We start from the raw sequence: 20,980 nt of genomic DNA, 5'->3' as shown, positions 1-20,980 counted from the left end.
TTTATCACCTAACCCGCGTGTGTGACACTGCACATGCACCTGCACCCCTGTGAGCATATATCTAGGTAATTGAATCTGAGCACAACATGTCAACACTGGCAGCCAATCAAACTTTCTTTCTTTTTTTCCTTTTTTTAATTTCACTCCCAACACTATGCTTGACGGGACATGTGAATATAACAGAGGGTAGCAATTTTAGATTTTATGCATCTGCGTGTCATAAATCATACAAATGCAAAATAAGGAGCAGTAGGGACGACAGGATGCAGGGGGGAGTAGGAAAGATGAAACAACACGAGGCTTGTTGAACTGGGGACGCAAGAACAAACAGCGGCAATTTAACTGTTAGCCTAAAACAAACACAGACACACAGACACACACCCACACACACGTGCAAACAAGCACACCACAAGTGAACAGAGACTACGGTGCACAGGGCTCATCTGCCATTGAAAAAAAGGCACTGTCTTTAATTTCCTACCTTTCATGTTTATAGCTGCTTTATGTTTCATCTTTCCATCCCTTATCCCCCCACCCAACCTCCCCCTCACTCACTCTCTCTCTCCCTCTCTCTCTCTCTCACACACACACACACACACACACACACACACACACACACACACACACACACACACATCCAGAGAAGTAATAAAGCCTCTCAGTGACTCAATCAACAGAAAAAGAGAGAAAGCAACAGGAGCTGAAACTTACCCTCCACAGACAAAAAGTCATCATTAGCAACCCCCCCCCCCCCCCCCCCCCAAAAAAAAATGGAGAGGGTCAAAAAAAGAGAGAGAGAGAGGGGGGACGACAGATGTTAAAGGGAGGTCAAAGAAAAGGATGATAAGATTTTATATTGGGAAAACTGGAGAGTAGGAGGAAAATGCTTAAAAAATCAGTATTGTTTATAATTGAAAGGAAGATGAAACAGAATAGAGGGCATAGGGCGCAGAGGATATTGCATCCTGTTTTTCAGGCAGTGTGAGAAGAGAAGAGAAGAGAAGAGAAGAGAAGAGAAGAGAAGAGAAGAGAAGAGAAGAGAAGAGAAGAGAAGAGAAGAGAAGAGAAGAGAAGAGAAGAGAAGAGAAGAGAAGAGAAGAGAGCAGATCCTACCTGGAGTTGTTCGGACAGCGTGGTGGACTGTCTGGCACTCAGGGCTGGAGCTGAACTCTCGTCAGGACGCAGGAACACTTGCTGACCACGTCTGTAGGGATCAAAAACAGCAGTGAGTACCTCTGTGTGTGTCTGCGTGTTTGAGTTGTCCTTTGTGCACGCCAGCTGTCAGACTTTAAGTGATAAGCTGCTGGCAAAGGAGCATTTCCATTCCATCACACACACACTCCTAGACACAACAATTTATCTCTTCCTACATCTGAGGAGTGCAGGAATTTAAAGGTGTGTGTGAGGGAATGTAGGAGGGGAGAAAAAAGGTGAACGTGTTTGTGAAGTCCTTACAGGTCCTTTCCTTTCTTCCTCTCAAGCGCAGTCATGTCATCTCCACCTGTCGTACGCAGAGAGAGCGCCGGAGTCACACACACATTCGCGCACACGGCGAAGTACCGAGGCACACACTCGCGCTGGCAGGCTGAGACGCACACTGGCGCGCTAACTCCACGAGCTGCAAGGCATAGAGCTGAGAGTGAACACAGTCCCTCCTCCTCTCTCCTCCCACCTCTCTCTCATGCTCGCTCTCTCTCTCTCTCTTTTTCTCTTTCTATGTTCCTCCTCTGGGTCTTACCGCCTCCCTCAAACCCTCCCCATGATTCATCTCTCTACTGTCAGTATGTACGCTGAAGGGAACACTGTTATAAAGACACACATAATGGACCGACTTCAAAAAAAGAAATAGAATTACCATCTCGGTTTTGTCGTTTGATTCTGCCAACATGTTCTTATATATAAATATATATAAGAACATATATATAGTGATGAAATGTCAGGTTAAACTGATTTTACTTGGCTTTGTTACCTGTGTTTTCTTGCTTTTTGTTGGTTTGTCAGTTCGCCGAGACAGAATAAAACTTCCTGTATTTGCTCACGAGCCAATTCTAATGGAACAAAACTGCAGGCATGCTTCAAATGTGGCTGTGGCTACAAAGAAGCGACAAATTCTAAAACATGGATGCATTCCTAACATCATCAACGTCATCAACCGAGCATCACAGAAAATCTCTACAATCATCAGCCAGTGTTTACCAAACTCAGAAATATAATCACAAGCTCACCTTCTGTATAGATTTATTTCCTATTTGCACAGCGTCATGTCACACTGAAGCTGACCTTTGACCTTTCGCCTCTGTCGCCTCTGTCAGTGCGCCCCAGGGCAGCTGTGGCTACAATGTAGCTTGCCATTGCCAGTGTGTGAATGTGTGTGTGAATGGGTGAATGACTGAATGTAGTGTAAAGCGCTTTGGGGTCCTTAGGGACTGAGTAAAGCGCTATACAAATGCCGGCCATTTACCATTTTAATTTAATCCAGTATTTTTGTTATGGTCAGAAATGTGTTTGTGCCATCCATCCATCCACAACCTTATTGGTCATCTGGCTCCATCTCACCCTGTCCCCATCATCCTCCTCTGTCGCACCAAACTTCTGCATGTCCTCCTTCACTACATCCATGAAGCTTACTCTGCAGTCTTCCTCTTTTCCTTCTGTCTGGCAACTTCATCTGTCCAACATTGCCACCGTCGCTCCTCTGCACATGTCCAAACCATCTCAGCCTTCCCTCTCTAACTTTGTCTCCAAACTGCTCGACTTAAGCTGTTCCTCTGATGTCCTCATTCTCTTCCATCCTGGTCACTCCCAATGAGCCACCTCCAGCTCTGCCCCAGTAACTGTCCAAACCGCACATCACAGCATGTCTCACCATCTTGTAAACCTTCCCTTTCACTCTTGCTGCTTCTTCTGTCTCCCATCACCCCTGACAGTTGTCTCCACCCAATTCACCCTGCCTGGACTCTCCTGTTCACCTCTCTTGTGCACTGTCCGTTGCTTTGGATGGCTGATCCCAAGTATTTAAAATTTATCTAGCTTCACTGTCTCTACCGCTTGCACCTTCACTTTTCCACCTCTCTTCCTCTTATTCACACACATGTATTCTGCCTTCCTTCTACTGATTTTCATTCCTCTTCTCTCCAGCGTATACCTCCACCTCTCCAGGCTCTCTTCCACCTGCTCCCTACTTTCTCTATACCTCTCCATTAACACTCTCAAAGCAAACATCACATCTGTAGTGATCCTTCTCAGCATGACGCCATACTGCAGCTCAGTTATCATCATCTCTATTCTTAACCAAGCTTCAATATCGCTCTCCCAGTTGTTCATAAGATGACTGATCAGCATTAGTTCTCTGCAGTTACTATAGTTCTGCACGTCACCTTTGTCCTTGAATATCGGTACACTTCTCACTCCACAGGACTGTGTTACACATTCTGGTTTAAAAGTTCACCGTCCCTTTTCCTTGACATCTGTGTAGACTTTAGAAACTCCCACCCCCCCCAAAAAATAACCCCAAAACATCAGGTTATTTGTGGAACCACTTAAAATAACTTTATTTATTTGCAGATATTTGGAAATTCATGAAAATTCGTGTCAGCGAAGTCAGATGTGGAAGAGCTGTTGTTGCAAAAGTAACAAGCATAGATAATTAAAATATATCTGACAACATCCTCTGGTTTTTGATAAAGTCTTATTTTGTTTTATTTAAATTTGGTTGCTGTTCTGGAACATTTAATCATATCACGTGACCTGATAAAGGAAATCTTTGTGCACAAAACTTCAGGCTACAGTTTTTATGATATAGCAACAGGAGAAGAAAAGTGAGAATGCTTTGGTGTTACTTGGGTCTCCTACCATCACACACAGTTTCAAAGGCAATAAAAATCGATGAAGAATCATTTAAAACTCCCCACGGTGTCTAGAAGTATTCAAAAAAAAGACTCGATTACATCATTGGCCCTTTCATTTTTTCACACCCGCATTTATTATTGATAGAGTTTTCTTAAGTCTAAATAAAACAGAATAAAATCTTTGAAAATAAATCCTGAAAATCAAAAGCAGGAGGAACCCTAATTTATCCGAAAAAACCAGCTTAGCAGAAACACAGTCACACACCACCGGAGCTCGATGCTTTTAATCAGCCGGCAGATTTATCATGTCGGAGTCTAGAGCGATGCTGACAGCGACAGGACATTTAGCATGAAGCTGTCAAACAGACTAAAAGGAGTCTGTCCAATGCAAGTCTGTCAAACTCACAACAAACCATGGCTAGGCACGCTTACAAAGTCACATCACATGTTAGCGGATGCTCTTCTTAAGCAGTCGTATCAAGTCAACACTCTGCTGGTAATTCTTGTTATTTTTAATACATTGTAGGTATTTGTATGATAGTTTGACAACAGCTAGGCCACTTAACTGAGTACAGATTTGAAGCTATCACAGACAGACAGCCACAGTGCGGGATTACGGCGGACCGATTCAAATGAAGTAAGCAGCTTCGGTTCAAATGCTGAAAATTGGCCTGACTCGGGAAAGATAATGGTAATTGTTTGGAAAAACAATCAAAACTAAGCACTGTTGTGATGTGTTCACTGAAGGCTGAAATTGTCTGAAATAAATTCAAGAAGGTTAAGCATTCATACAAAATCACATAGAGTGTATAGCAATGGCTATTTGTCTTTGAGTAGTACTTTTGCTTTAATGCACAAGCTCATGCTGGACAAATAATCAATGGCACATGCTATTTTATGAATTTATCACTACACTAAATTTAAGAACCAAACCCAGTTGAATCCTTTTATGAATTTATTGAGTTCACAGGCAGTCAGAGGTTAAGCCCTGGCTCATGGGGTTATGTTGAGGTGAGAGTGCTCGGATATAAAATGCTCTAATATCAAACCCAGCGACTGCCTGTTTTGTAAACAGTGAAGGGTTATTCCAGTACAGCACAAGCTCAGACTGTATCGACTGTGTTGTGTTGGCTAATAGCTGCAAGACACAAAGACATAATCAGCACAGCACACAGTTCATATCATCAGCTCTGTATGGCACACACTCACAGAGGCAGGAGAGCAGGCCCTTACATATACTCAGAAACACAAGCAGAACTACAAACAAACACCTCAAAATGGGTTAGTTCAAAGCAAATTCTCCTCAAAGACTGTCTCTTCATCTGCCGTGGACTCGGTGATCTAGATTACCTTTTACACACATGCACGCACGCGCACGCACGCGCAAACACGGAAACACAATTCTCCACGTTACTGCTGCCATAGTACAGCTGAAGAGAATATTGATCTCTTGTTTCTGATTAAAACCAGGGCTGCTCAAACGCAATCAACACACAAACCCACCCCGTGAACCCACCCACTGCTCTTTCTCACACACAGACCTGTAAAACAAACACACACACAAACTCTGGCAGCCTGAATCCAATGTGAAGGGCCATAATTAGTAATCAGTGAACACGGGATCGGATGATGATCCAGCCAGTTGTGTATTGTCTTTATGAATAAAACATATATGTGAATGTATGAGATTTATATAATGTTTATTAAAAAACTGTGATTGGAAGTGTGTATATGCTGAAATCCAGAGCTCGCTTTTGTCCAGACTCTCTTTGAGTGATTGAAAGCACTAAACAGTAAAGCTGCACTCAGGGGAATAGGGCTAATCTACATAATGGTGGCGATATATTAACAGCATCCTGATGCACACACACACACACACACTTAGGTGTCAGTTGAATGTAAGTCTTCCTCATCCTCCACACTAGCAGCGCCCTCTCCGATGCGACTGAGCCAAACAGAGTTAAGACAATGATGTATTTATGTTTTGTTATGTTTATCTCTCTATTTAACTGTATCATTACGATGCTAATTACAGGGCAGTCTTTATGCAGTTTTATGTACATATTATAGTACCATGTGATTAAAGACTGATAACAGCCTTACAGCTGGTAGATTACAGCTATTTACAACCGTACTGACATTTCACTATTTGTTTTTCTCTGAGAATATCACTAGAATGTAAATGAAAGGATTCATTTTCAATGCAGATTTCTCCAAAATCAGCCCTCTTTTGTCTTACTTTCATTTTGGACCTCCATCAAAGCTTGAAAGGGGGGCTGTGCAACTTGACCCTTTTCTGTAAAACAATAGCGATTCCTTTTTCTAGATGGGATGTGCTCCGCTTGATGAGGAAAGTGCATTTGGAGAAGTGTTTCTACTGTGTGTGGAGCAGGTAAGGACAAAGAGAGGAATTACTTGATCATGCTCATAGTGGGAATATAAGATTGTTAGATAAGGCTGATAAAACTCAAATGGATCTGAACCACCTCACAAAGACGACTTATTGTGCACAATAGCAGTCATACCTCATGTAATGCACAATGCTTTACCTTAGCTATGCACGCAGTGCTGAAACAATCCATCATGGAACCTATTAGTAAAATGTCAGACACCCAGTTATTGATTAAAGCGACCAACCCCTGGTTGACAGTGGGTAACAAGAACCTGCTTTTAAAAGGAAGAAACACTCCTGCAAAACTAGGGTCAGACGGTGGCAGCCATCTGATGCAACCAGTGGGATGACAAACCGCAAACAGGACATATAAATAAATAACACATAAAAGTAATAAATAAATAGAGTAATAAAAGCACAAACTGCAGGATGGAGAAGGCAAGTCTGTCTACAGGAGTTAATAATAACGTTACAGTTGCACTAGGAAAAACAGCTTAGAGGCCAAGGCACCTCAAAAATTACCGAGACTTTACACAAGGAACTTCGGCAATGAAATGTCTTGACTCTTGACTCTTGACAGTGGCATTAAGCAGGAGTCAGTCTGCGAATGGTTTGTAACTGAATGCAGTAACGTTGACAACTATCTGTGATAAATCTGTGAAAATTGCAAATCTCACTCCTACACGCACAGAAATTCCTCCAAAAATAGCTATAGGCACGATCAGGCATAATATTATGACCACCTGCCTAATTTTGTGCCGGCCCCCCTTTTGCTGTCAAAATAGCGCATTTAGGCATATGCTCCACAAGACCCCAGAATGGGTGTTCTGGTATCTGGCACCAGTGGAGGTGGGGCCTCCACGGATCAGACTTGCTTGTTCAGCACATCCCACAGTTGCTTGATTAGATTGAGGAACTGGAGATTTTGGAGGCCAAGTCAACAGCTCAAACTCATTGTTGTGCTCCTCAAACTACTGCTGGACCATTTCTGCTTTGTGGCACATTATCCTGCTGAAAGAGGCCACAGCCATCAGGGAGTAGTGTTTTACAGTGTACGTGGTATGTGTCAAAGTAACAACCACATGGATGGTAGAACTTGAGGTTTCCCTGTAGAACAAAGCATCACACTGAATTTTACCTTCTTCCCATAATGCATCCTGGTGCCAGGTGATCCCCAGATAAGCAACGCTCACACATGCTCAACTGGCCACATGAAATAAAAGACAATGTGATTCATCAAACTAGTTGAAGTGCTCATTGTTGATGGTGGACAGAGGTCAGCATAGGCATCCTGATTAGTGTGCAGCTCTGCAGCCCAGTACACAACAAACTGGGATGCACTGTGTATTCACACACCTTTCTATCAGAACCAGCATGAACTTTTTCAGCAGTTTGAGCTGCAGTAGCTCGTCTTTTGGGCGCAGAGATCAGCCATCGCTCCCGACATCCATCACTGAGCCTTGGCCGCCCATGACCCTGTCGGTGGTTCACCACTGTTCATTTCTTAGATAGATACTAATCACTGCAGACTGGGAACTGCAGAGCCGCAGTTTTGGAGATGATCTGACCCAGTCATCTAGCCATTACATTTTGGCTCTTGTCAGACTTCTTTAAATCCTTACGCTTGCCCATTTTTCCTGCTTCTAACACATCAGCTTTGAAGACAAAATGTTCACTCGCTCACTGATACATCTCATCTACTTACATGTGCCATGACAACAAGATAATCAGTGTTATTCCTGTCAGAGATCATAATGCTGCACCTGATCAGTGTAGTTTTTGCAGGACAGTAATTCAACTACAAAATTATATAGGTTCATATATAAAAAAAACACCCAGCACGCCCCTGCGGGCGGTTTATCCTTCAAGCTCGGGTCCTCTACCAGAGGCCTGGGAGCTTGAGGGTCCTGCGCAGTATCTTAGCTGTTCCCAGGACTGCGCTCTTCTGGACAGAGATCTCCGATGTTGTTCCCGGGATCTGCTGGAGCCACTCGCCTATCTTGGGAGTCACCGCACCTAGTGCTCCGATTACCACGGGGACCACCGTTACCTTCACCCTCCACATCCTCTCGAGCTCTTCTCTGAGCCCTTGGTATTTCTCCAGCTTCTCGTGTTCCTTCTTCCTGATATTGCTGTCATTTGGAACCGCTACATCGATCACTACGGCCGTCTTCTTCTGTTTGTCTACCACCACTATGTCCGGTTGGTTAGCCACCACCATTTTGTCCGTCTGTATCTGGAAGTCCCACAGGATCTTAGCTCGGTCATTCTCCACCACCCTTGGGGGCATCTCCCATTTTGACCTCGGGACTTCCAGGTTATACTCGGCACAGATGTTCCTGTACACTATGCCGGCCACTTGGTTATGGCGTTCCATGTATGCCTTGCCTGCTAGCATCTTGCACCCTGCTGTTATGTGCTGGATTGTCTCTGGGGCATCTTTACACAGCCTGCACCTGGGGTCTTGCCTGGTGTGATAGACCCCAGCCTCTATGGATCTTGTGCTCAGAGCTTGTTCTTGTGCTGCCATGATTAGTGCCTCTGTGCTGTCTTTTTCTGGTGTACCTCCTCAAGCGGCTGGCCAAGGCTGTGAGTCTTGTGAGGCTAACCTCTCTCCGTGCTACTTTGATCTTGCCCTCTAGCCTCCTTCTCCATGGAGGGTACTGCCCCTTGTGGCTGTTCAACTTGTAGCCAAGCATCTCACTGATCACTGCTGCCGTATTGTAGATCAGCTTGTTAGTGTCGGTAATCATGGTTGTAGGTATTGCCCGTAGTGCTGCATTAACATCATCTAGCAGACCTTCTGAGGGTACTTCACGTAATCTTGGTAACCGGCTACGGGGGATCCAGGTTTCAAGCTTGGCCATGATCCTATTTTTCAGGTCAGTTCCTCTCGCACTCAACGATCCTTCTCCTATCACACTTGGGGCTATGTACCCAATCTTGGGTGGGGGTGATGATATCTCCCCCCTGACCTGGCGTCCTGACTCCTCCTTGCCGTAGCATTTGTGTTGTACCTCGTCAATCTCTAGCTGTGAGAGCAGTCCCTTCTTTCGAATGTTGGAACACTGAGCTACTAGTTGCCTTCATATTTATCTGTCTCGCTCATGTCTGCGGTAGGCTTGCTTAGCATAGGGGGTCTAGCCTTAGGACCCTTACTGGATACAGACGCCCCAGGCAGGAATCGAACTTGCGATCCTCTGTTCCAAAGGCGTGTAGTCTAACCACTACGCTATCCAGCTGCATATATATATATATATATATATATATATGAATTTAACCAAAATAAAACCAGTTGGCAACCACTTGAGTTGAGTCCCCTCTTCCAATGAGAGGTACTGCAGACAAACTGTGCTGATCAGTGCAAACTGACCCAGACCGGCTGCAATGTTCTGGCAATCAGTCTGCGTTTATAAATTAGACAGCAGCTATTTGCAGACTAGTAACTGCAGTCATTCGGAGTCGGACCAGACTGCCTCTCAACGTGCGACCTGTACTTGTAATCGAAACACTGAGCGTGCACGACCCCTAAACCACAACTATTTGCTATTGATCGCCACATGCTAAAATACTCAATATGATCATGAAGCACCCACCGATTTTTCTTCACTGCAAAGCCATTACAGAGCAATGTGCAAACCTTTAATCACTCTGTCTGTGGGCGTTTTTACTGGTGCGATTCCTGTACTGAAACACTGTCATCTCCCATTACAGTGAAGTTGCTCAGTTTAAAGAAATACTCCAAGTAGCGTGCGACTAACAGTTTAGAGGGAGGTGTATGTCTGAGCATGTGTGTGAAAATTACTTAAACTTATTTTTACTCATAACTAATTTCCTTAAACAAAACAAGCAGTAAAACAACAGCAGGAAGGCAACAACGACACGCCCTCCTTTGGAAAGTCACGCAGGCGATCACACATGCACTTGAGGGCGAGCTGCTCTGTTTGTATTGATAACGTGTTTCAACACTGCAGTGCCTTTGTCAACGCGAGTCTCCTCTGCGAGGCATAGCTCTGGCAAACAATGAATTTGAACGCACAAAACTGCAATAACATTGCAACCGGGATGAGGGAAAAAAGCGCAGAAAACACACATGCACATATTTCACCTTTGTACAGCATGTATTCACCACACTCCTCTGATTCAAACCCTCTTTCACTTCTCAAGATGCAGGCCTCTTTTTTTTTTTTTTTTTACACAGTTTGATCAAAGTGTCTCATAAGCAAAGGTCTTAATATGACTGTGACTGATTTTTCAAACAATGCTCGGTTCGCTTCATTTTATACACGTTGCGTTGGCAACCTGAAAGGTTTATAAGCCAGTTTCCATACCAACACGCGCTGTCTCCTAACTGAGTACAGGCAGATGAGAGGATGATGAAAATGGAAAAAAAGAAAGAAAGAGGAGAGGAAAGGAGACCTTACTGCTCTATAGAAATCTCTGTATAGGCTTGTGCTGTTTGGAAATCCTTCATGATGTGGAGCACAATAACCCGACCCTGTAAGAGCTAATTATGCTGTATACTTATCTGAGAAATACATTTCACCTAGCAAGTACAAGGTATATAAACAGACGAGAGCAGCTGCTTAATTGAATCATTTCTGAGTTTGCTTCTAAGCCAAACTGATTGATACTTCACTGCTGGTGAAATTGCAGGCTGTTCAGCACGTAGCCTGTGTGAAACTCAACTTCTTCCTTTGTTTCTTTCTTCTTTTCTTTCTTTCCCTCTTTAAAATGAATTTGCTCTGTAAGTAATTAAACACTCGAAACGAATCTTCAGGGTGCAATATTGAGAGCGGCTCTGCCGTGCTGCAAAACCGCCAATTTGTTGTGCATGGCATGTTGAATAATGCTAAAACTGTCAGGGAGTCGTTTTTGGACGGGAGATGGTGCAGAAGGAGACAATTTTCTCGGGCTTCCAGCAACAGACTGGACACAGACTCTGCTTTGTTCTCTGGATTTCGTTCTTTGATCAAAATGCCATGACTTCAGTGACCTTTACATAAGAGCTGGACTGACCCCAAGCCGATGTCTGACTCTGTGTCTGTAATTGTTTCTTGCACTTCTTAACTGATCCTTTGGTCCATATTAAGGTCGCTGTCACTCACGGATAATGGACAGAGGCTTCAACTGGATTTACAGCAACAACAATTGCTTCTTATTGGTGCAGGCAAAGCCAGCACTTTGATGGGTTTAAACACTCTATGGAAGTGATGATAAATTACTAAGTGACAGTGATTTTATGTAACTAAATTTAAGAGGCACTTTGCAAGTTTTGAACTTTCTTGGAGTAGAGCCAAATCCTCCACATCATAAGGAGCCAGGTGAGGTAGTTCGGGCATCATGCCTAGGATACCTCCTGCACGCCTCCTTGGTGAGGTATTCCGGGCATGTCCTACTGGGGAAGCCCCAGGGCAGACCCAGGACTCGCTGGAGAGATTATATCTCTCGAATGGCTTGGGAGTGTCTCAGTCCCTCCAGATGAGCTAGAGGAGGTTGCTGGGGTCAGGGAAGTCTGCAGCTTTGAGAGGCTGTTGAGCCACCGCAACCTTAACCCGAAATTCTAGAACAGATGTTACATTTGTTAAACTTTCTAGGTTTCTTTTTTTTTTCCTCTGTAAAAACTCGAAGAAAATAAATTGCAGTTGAAAACAAGCCAGTGTGTCCCAGTGTCCAAAACCCCCAAATTGCAAAAGAAAAAAAGAACATTAGTTAAAATGTCCGAGTGCCCAGGAGAAGACTTTTGTTTGTTTTGTAGGTCTAAAGATTTCCCAACTACAATTATGTACAACACAAAACAAAAAGCTAATGACATTTGAGAAACTGGAATCAATGAATGCTCAGTGATTTCCACTGAATGTTTTTTGTGTGGCCCGTTGGTTTGCGCTAATTGTAACTTGGGTGGTTTTGAAGAAATCAGAAGCTGCAACAAAAGGCAGCATGCAATTGATTTAGTCTCACAGGTGATGAGCGCAGAGTGCTGGTGTTTGTAGATGTCTGTGATGTGGCTTTCTGCTCTCACCGTAAAGGGCTGTAACTGGCTTTGTTAGTAATGAATACATACATTATTTACAGGAGCCATTTATAAGATATGAGAAGAGTTTTAGGAGTGTGAAACTCCCTTTGCTGTTTCAGCTTCTCTATGTTCTCTATGTTTACTGTGCTTCAAGGGCTGTAAGGGCCGGGCTGAATAGGATCTGGACTACTGCAGAAACCTTTCCAATTACAATAAGTGTTTCCTTATTTCTGCTAAGAATTCATGTCTTCAGCTATAAATGTTAATACAGGGTTAGGCGATGTACCCGAGTCTTCAGCCGATCCGTCTATTGCTCACTGAAGCCTCATCAGAAATGGTCTCAGTGGAAGGGTGGCTGTCAAGAAGCTATTCTTAAGGAAGGGAACAGGAAGAAAAGTCCGGGATATGCTAAATTACACAAGAACTGGACTGAAAATCAGTGACAACAAGTCTTGTGGAGTAATTAATCTAAATTTGTAATCATGAGTGTGTATAGAGGAGGTCAGGCGAGAGGTACAACAGGAGTGTCTACACCCATCTAGAAAACATGGTGGAGGCTCAATGATCCCAAACACACTGCCAAAGCAGTAAAAACATACCCGGTTAGAAAAACACACAGTGGAACACAATCAGAGCCCGGACCTCAACTTTACTGAAGCAGTGTGTGACATCCAAAGGAGAGCTTTGAGTAAGCTTTAAGAAGTCTGGAGAACTATTCCTGAAGACTGCTTAAAGAAATTACTCTTTAATTAGTCTCAGGTCACAGCAAAGATGGCCTTACAAGCACCTTAGAAATGTGCAAATGGTGATTTTTCCTTATATACTGTGTTTCCATGTATGTTTCCACATGTTTCAAATGCTATTTTCCATTTTCCTATTTTCCATTTTCTTAGTAGAATATAAAGAAATAAGGGTGCCTCAAGACTTTTGCACAGTACTGTATATGAAAGACTATCTACACTAAAATGAAAGTTTCTAGTAATAACCTACTTGACTTTCAGAGTGGGGTTTTTTCCAGAAAGAAAGTCCCCAAGAAACAGTGTCACCATAAAACGTGGATTAAAATAGGTGTTTGTGTCAATGTTTATGTGTGTCATAGCTAACTGCTTCCTTCCTGATGTGCTGCTCAGCAGTGTTCAGGCACTCACACAGACACTCGGACTCACACACCCATTTCCTTCCTTCAGTAGTTGGTTATTGCTGCTCATGTCAGAGGTGAAGTAGTAAGCAGGGTTAGGGATTAGTGATAAAGCTCAGAGGATAGGGAAGAGGCAGAAGACAGCGAGATCAAGAAGGAAGCAAAGAGATGGAAGGAAGGCGCCAAACCTGCTAATAGGACATTCACAGTTGAGGTGGATCATCCGTGTCAGTATATCGCCCGCGGTAATACCAGAATCAGTTAGAAGTTAGAAGATATCGCAGATGAAATACAGTTGTCTTTACATGCTTGCTGACTCGAGCTTTAAAAACATGCAGAGTGTGGTGTAAACTGCAAAGTAAGTAAATGCTGTGGAAGCTCTCCAACTGTGTGAAAATGGTCAGAGCAAGTCAAAGGAGCTTGCAAAGAAAAGCGTCTGGACTTCTTTAAGTTGCTTGAAGACGTTTCACCTCTCATCCGAGAAGCTTCTTCAGTTCTAAGGTCAAATGGTGGAGAGTCCCAGATATAAACCTAGTGGGAGTAACCCCCCACAGAGGGACAAAAGGACCCCCTGATGATCCTCTAATCGCCTGAGCCAAGGTGTGAAACTGGGTGTGGGTCCCAATCAGCCAGAGCTTCGGGTGTGTTCATTGTGAAACCTGGCCCCACCTTATCATGCGAATTCCTGAGGTCAGATGGCCCAGGATGTGAGTGGGCGTTAAGGCGTCTGGGAAGAGTTTTCTCCAAGCATGACATCCCGGTGCATTTCAGACCCAGCAACACGCTCAGACAAAAACTGCTTCACCCGAAAGACAAAACGCCAAAACACAGACTTAACAACGTGGTGTATGCTGTACAGTGCAGTGAGGAATGCCCAGACCTCTACATTGGAGAGACCAAACAGCCACTTCACAAGCGCATGGCACAACACAGAAGAGCCACCTCCACAGGACAAGACTCAGCAGTCCATCTGCATCTTAAGGATAAAGGACACTCTTTTGAGGATGCCAATGTTCAGATTTTGGACAGAGAGGACAGATGATTTGAAAGAGGAGTGAAAGAAGCATCTATGTCCACTGTGAGCGACCATCTTTGAACAGAGGCGGGGGTTTACGACACCAACTCTCTGCCATCTATAATCCAGTTTTGAGATCCCTTCCCAGACGCCTTAACGCCCACTCACATCCTGGGCCATCTGACCTCAGGAATTCGCATGATAAGGTGGGGCCAGGTTTCACAATGAACTCACCCGAAACTCTGGCTGATTGGGACCCACACCCATTTTCACACCTTGGCTCAGGCGATTAGAGGATCATCAGGGGGTCCTTTTGTCCCTCTGTGGGGGGTTACTCCCACTAGGTTTATATCTGGGACTCTCCACCATTTGACCTTAGAACTGAAGAAGCTTCTCGGATGAGAGGTGAAACGTCTTCAAGCAACTTAAAGAAGTCCAGAAGCTTTTTTTTGCAAGCTCCTTTGACTACGATGACCTTCACGGTCAGAGCAAGGTTAAAAGAAAGGGAATCAGAAAACAACCAGAGTGCATCTGAGAGAGGGAGAGAGCAATAGAGCGAGAGACAGAAATGGAGAAAAGCAAAACACAGCAGCAGCAGCAGCAACAACTATAGACAGAAAGTAAAAAATAATTGATTGAAGGAGTCAAGCAGGGGTGAGAAAAGAAGACACGGGAACACTGCAGCAAACCAACAAAACTTCATCATCCGCTCTCTCACACATCTTTTTCTTCTTCTTTTTAACTTTCTTTGCACAATCCTTATAAACAACTAATGAGGTGTGGGGGCGGCAAAGTCCAGCTGCTGCACGCTTCCCCATGAAGTCGATGTGTACGTGCCGTGATGTGTGTTTGGCAATGCAGCCTGAAGATTTCTGCGTAACATGCATCATATTTGTGCGAGGGTACTTGCAAACATTCGCATGTGCATGGGCTGGCAGCAACCAGACAGATCAGGTGGAAAATATCCAGCTAAATCTTTACCTGCACGTCCCATTTTTGTCTTTTTTTCTCCATCAAATGAGAACACAGCAGAGACGATATGGTGCTGAACAGATTGAATGGATGCTACAAATGGTAATGGCAAAAGATGATGTGTGTGCGCACACGAAACAGCCACGCGGACCCCGATTTGTTGCTATGGCATCCCATCTTCCTGAGGTGCAAAAATCACAGAACAATTTATACCCACAATTTCCTCTCTATAATGAAGCGGTGAATGCACCCACCCCGGCGTGCACAATGCTGAAGTGGATGCTGAAGTGGACTATAACGCGCGCACTTACCCCGAACAGGTGAACGCAACCATGCTCAAGAACATTTATATAAAAAAGTTATGAAAGAGAATAATCGTATATTCAGAAAAATACTGCTCACTAATTGAGCTAATAAGACAGAGTACACTGCAGCACAAGTTACCAAGACTACAGTCAGTATAGACAGTCCATTAGTGGATGCTGAAGTGGAGCATGTTGGAGAAGTCCTGTGCATCATTGCTCCAATTCCTGTGATACATTAATTGGCATTGCTCTGGTCTATGTGCCTTTAACAAGCATGGGGTTTGTCACAGAGACTTTACTACAGTTATTAATGCAGACACTTTCAATTCAATTCAATTCATATAGCCCCAAATAACAACAACAGTTGCCTGAAGATGTTTTATACTGTAAGGTAAAGACGAAAATACAGAGAAAACAGAGAAAACCCAACAATTAGACGACCCCCTCTATGAGCAAGCAATTTGGTGACAGTGGGAAGAAAAAACTTCCTTTTAACAGGAAAAAACCTCTGGCAGAACCAGTCTCAGCAAGGAGCGGCCAACTACCGTGACAACTAGGTGAGGGAAACGGGACAAAACACACAGTGTGGAAGAGAACCACAGATTAATAATAGCTAATAGCTAACAGGAAGAAACCTCTGACACAACCAGGCTCAGGGAGCGGAGGCCATCTGCCGCGACCAGTTGGGCATAAGGGAAAGAATACTTTCCAACTGTATCATCTGCAGTTTCTTTTAAATGACTTGTTATTGTCATTTAGAAGTTTTGAAGTCGTGTTGTTTATTTGATGTGCTTTGTGCAATTAACACACACAAAGATGGCACAGTTATGTTGCCAAGTTAATGTGCAAAAACATCAGGTGGGACTTTGGTTGAGTTCTTTTTACATCTGAAATAGCGATGCAGGAGATTTTACAGCACTCCAGATGAAGAGGGATGAAACCAGGATGTTGTCTGGGTGTGTAACCTAACTGCGAATAGGTTTATGGCAGCTCGGGTGAAGCAGTGGCAGTGTAAGCAGATGCTCAGCTGCTTTTCTCCTGAATCACACCAGCTCTCTTAGTAGATTTTGATGCCAACGTTTCGCAATCGCATTTTATGGTTTTATAATAACAAGCCTGAAACGTATCGAAGACCAAAAGTGCCAAAAAGAAGATAAAGAAAATATCAATAATATGATATAATTTGGGGATTGTTTAAAAACACATTAAATATACACACAAGGTCTATTAACCTACTTCTGTGTTTATCATGTAAAGAGGACGCAACACATGGAAACAAGGGTAAACAATGCCTTACTAAATATACACATAGCTACACACATTTCAAACAAATCAAATCAAATCAAATAATATAACATGAACAGAGGCAATTTTCTATAGATATCCATTTTTGCCTTAATTAATTTGTATTTATTGTGAAGCGATTTAAGAGGCAGAAAGCTTCATTAGTTATTAGCTGTGTCATTAGTTTCTTTACGTGCTTTTGATTTGGCAGTTGTCATATGTGTCCACTATATTTTTTCACATTTTTATGAAATACTTCTTCATTTTATTAATGTAAAACTAAACTGTTGTTTGTTCCTGCTCAATTCAAATCTGTTGTTATAGTCAGGGTAAATACATTTTTGTTAAAGCAGCAGAGATGAAGGCCCGGCTGAGTGGACAGAGGGGAGAGTAATGAAAGATGAATGCAAGCAGCCGCTGAAGGAGGAAGGACGAATTAGTTTGAGCACAACAGAAATGGAGCAGTCAGCGAGTCAACACAAAGACGCAGTATCCAGGTCTGAATGCACAATTGCAATTTCAGCCACCACACACACACTCGGCCTGCACGTTCATGTCGTAAACATGACGTGCCCTGGACTTCCATCGACATCCTCACCTATAAAAACAGACCATAATCACACGTGTTTGACCTTGTTCCTCTCTGGCCTCTTCTTTCCTCTTCCCTCATATTTTCTCACTTGGCCTATTCCTTCCTCCTCCTCTTCCTTCACATATTTTTCTTGTAAAGTTTCCTTTTCTCTCCTCTATTATCTATTATCCTGTCGACCTTTTATTATTATTTTTTTCTGTCTTCCTACTGCAGGTTTGCAGTGACAGGCAAATCTGTGCTGCTGTTAGAGTGCCCTCAAGTGGACATACACATAAACAACATACAAAGTAGATGGATTGTTGTGTTGCAAATTAAATCTTAAAACATCAATAAGCTGCTCCACGTCCATATTAGGTTTTATTCTTGACATTCGTTTTTGCTTGTTTCTTATATCTTTGTGCGTGTACTCAACAAAATATGAACGAGGAAGTAACCTTGAGCAGCTGTCATTAAAGTAAATTTGCACTGCAACTGAACACACTGGTCATGTCTGCTCTCCATCTCACTTGGATTATTGTCAGGGATGACAGCGCAGCTCCCTCCACTTTATAAAGGCTGAGGACCAAAATGGAAACCAATTTTTTTTAATTTTCTTGACAATTTCTCTCAAGGGTCCTGTAATCATAAAGCTGCAGCTACAGAGCGGAAATGAAGAGCGACTTCTATGCTGACTTCATCTGAATGCCCCGCATCAATTACAACATCACTCCACCTCCCAAACACAAACTTCAAAGTCTTACAAGTGTTCTCTCCCTCTCTCCTTCTCCTACACGCACACTTACACATCTCTATAAGGAATACCAATGAGCATATTGTTTCCATTTCAAAGGGAAACGTCAGGTCTGAAGAGGGTAAGAATTAAACATCAAGTCTGCCCCCCCACCCCCCTACCCAAGAAAAAAAAAAAGGATAAATAAGACAAAGAAAGGAAAAGGAAAAAAAAGGCAAGAAAGAATGAAGTCTAATCCACTGAGACGCTACAGTGCCAACTAGGCCAGATTGACAGTGCACTATTTTTCCTTTCTTTCTTTCACATTTCATCTTCTCTCTATTCACTTTACAACTCTTGACTAGCTTCGTCTCAGTGCTCTGACAGAAGTACTCTAGCGTAAGATTATGTGAGTGCAGCTAGGTGTGTGTGTGTGTGTGTGTGTGTGTGTGTGTGTGTGTGTGTGTGTGTGTGTGTGTAAAAAAACAACAGCAGTCTCAGCAGAAACTCACTCCAGTAGAAAACCTTCTGTGACAGGAAGTTGGTACCAACATAAAGGACATATAATAAGTAATACTTGATCTGAATCATCCCTTGAGGTGTAGGAATTAGATAATCTTGGAGTCAGTATGTTTCCATAATGGCACAACATAAATCTTGACATAAAGTGATGACAATTAAGTTATAAATGGGCACAAATACTGCAAACCAGTTCAGACTAGTTAGGTTTACTGCTACGCTCACATGATATGCTTGCTGCACTGAAAAATATATCAAAGGGACTCTCTTAGTAATGGTGGTTTCACTTCACCAGTCGGTGTGCTATATAGTACCAAGCTACAAGCAGAAACGGTCCTCCTGAAGAGCAAGCAGAGCTCAAAACAGGTTGCAGAACCACTGCACACATCTTTAACTTAGAGGATACTGTGCGATCAGCACCACATCTGTGTGGGTGTGTTTGACAGGGTTTGGCGTACACGCTTGTGGATGAACATATTCAATTTTATTTTATGTATATACCGCCAAATCAAAACTGTTTCCCCAAGGGGCTTTATATTGTAAGATAGAGACACTACAATAATAGAAAAAACAAAACAACAACAATCAGTTGCATGCCCCCATGAGCAAGAACTTGGTGACAGTGGGGAGGAAAAACTCCCTTTAGACAGGAAGAAACCTCAGGCAGAACCAGGCTCAGCAAGGGGCGACCAACTGCTGTGGTTGGGGGCAAGGTGAGGGAAACAGGACAAAACGCACACTGTAAAAGAGAACCAGAGATTAATAATAGCTAATGTTTAAATGCAGAGTGGAGTATAAATGCATACAGAGGGACAACAGGTGAGCGAAGAAGAAACACGGACACACAAGACAGTAAAGTCAAACTGATCGCAAAGGGCACAGGTGCAGTCTTCTTCAAAGGGGACTGTAGCAGATTAGTGTAAGTCAGCAGGCTGGAGTAAGCCAAGGCTGCTTTTGTTCGTTCACTCTCCTCAACATATACCAGGAGAGATTTATGACTGTTTCACTGGAGAGAAGGAAAGATGATGGTAAAATGGCCTGATGAAGGATGATCCCTGACCAGTTGGTGGTTGGTTACTGTGAAATGATTACCAAAGCCCCAGTAAAGCAGAGAGACAGGTTAGTGACCCCCAGAAACACCAGTCACTAGGGAAAAAGTGCTTGCTGACACTGTTGCAAATACAGCGCTGCACAACACTGTAAGTGGTCACCTGTAGTTTACATGGAAGATGCAGACTTGTCTGCAACCATTCACCTTCAAAGTAAAAGGTGCCCCTTTTGAAATTTGATGACGTGCAGAACTTTTACTTTAAAAGCAAAAAAAATTTCTATTCTGATTTGCATCACACTTTTTCCAGATTTCACTACCAAGTGCTAGTTGGCAATTGTTTGCAGACAAATTGGTGTTTTCTATGCAAACTGCAGGCAATCTGCCAGAAACCAGAATGCTTTTTGTCCCTGATTTCCAGCAATCTCAAGCAACTTCTTGTGGCCAAATCCCTGCTCAACAAATTCACCATACATCTAGTTTAAAATATTGACTCGATCAAAGTAGCTATAAAAGACATAAGCATAACTCATATGAAGCTACTATGTTATAACAGTAGTTTAGAAACAGCATATCTGCTCCTCAGCAGTTTATCACAGATTATGTTTAAGGATGGCGTTTGCAATCCTGCACATCACAGAGATTAAAGGATAAGAGGAGTGAATCTGCTCCATGATTAAAACACTTTATCTCATGATTACTGCAGCCAAGGCTGGCTCATAGCACTCACCACTGAAGTACTAACAAAGTGTGATAGTGAGGGGGGATAAGGGTGCACCCCGGTGTGTGTGTGTGCCATTGTAGCACTCTGTCAGTAATGCTTGTACAATCTCCGCATCGCTGCTGGGAAAAACCGAAATAAATTTCTTTTCAATTTTTCGCTCCCGTCATCTTCCCCTTTTCTTTCCTCTCCCCACCCCACCGTCCCTCTCTCTCTCCCTGCAATTCTATTTTCTGTTGTTAACACGGTTTCCACTTAGACGCCTCTTCGGTACTTGATGGGATTTCTAGAAAATGATTTGTCTCTGCCTTTCGTGACCCTCTGCAATAGCTTGCTCATCCCAGTTGCAACACCTGTTTCCAGAGGGTGAGACCGCTCGAGTACACAATCGCACACATGAACACACAGAGTGGTGCTTTCA

The 20,980-nt window shown here is 43.2% G+C and overlaps 1 protein-coding gene across 2 annotated transcripts in view; it reads right to left on the bottom strand.

The window, feature by feature from the left end:
- pde2a (phosphodiesterase 2A) overlaps positions 1-20,980 on the bottom strand; it is a 174,345-nt gene that overhangs the window by 116,714 nt on the left and 36,651 nt on the right. Inside the window, exons 1-2 of one of the 2 annotated variants that reach the window (XM_086260994.1) lie at positions 1,456-1,586; positions 1,114-1,204 (exon numbers count right to left, since the gene is read on the bottom strand). In XM_086260994.1, coding sequence (XP_086117120.1) covers positions 1,114-1,204; positions 1,456-1,490 — 126 coding nt within the window. In that variant the 5' untranslated portion in view covers positions 1,491-1,586. Of the gene's footprint in view, positions 1-1,113; positions 1,205-1,455; positions 1,587-20,980 lie in introns of those variants that run through there. The other variant, XM_086260993.1, reaches the window with a different exon arrangement.

This window comes from Aulonocara sp. 'chitande type north' Nkhata Bay, linkage group LG14 (genome assembly GCF_057382095.1).
Source record: "Aulonocara sp. 'chitande type north' Nkhata Bay isolate Kocher_YH1m ecotype deep benthic linkage group LG14, A_spYH_male_GT1.1, whole genome shotgun sequence".
NCBI lineage: Eukaryota > Metazoa > Chordata > Actinopteri > Cichliformes > Cichlidae > Aulonocara > Aulonocara sp. 'chitande type north' Nkhata Bay.
This window is presented reverse-complemented; position numbering and strand designations above follow the sequence as displayed.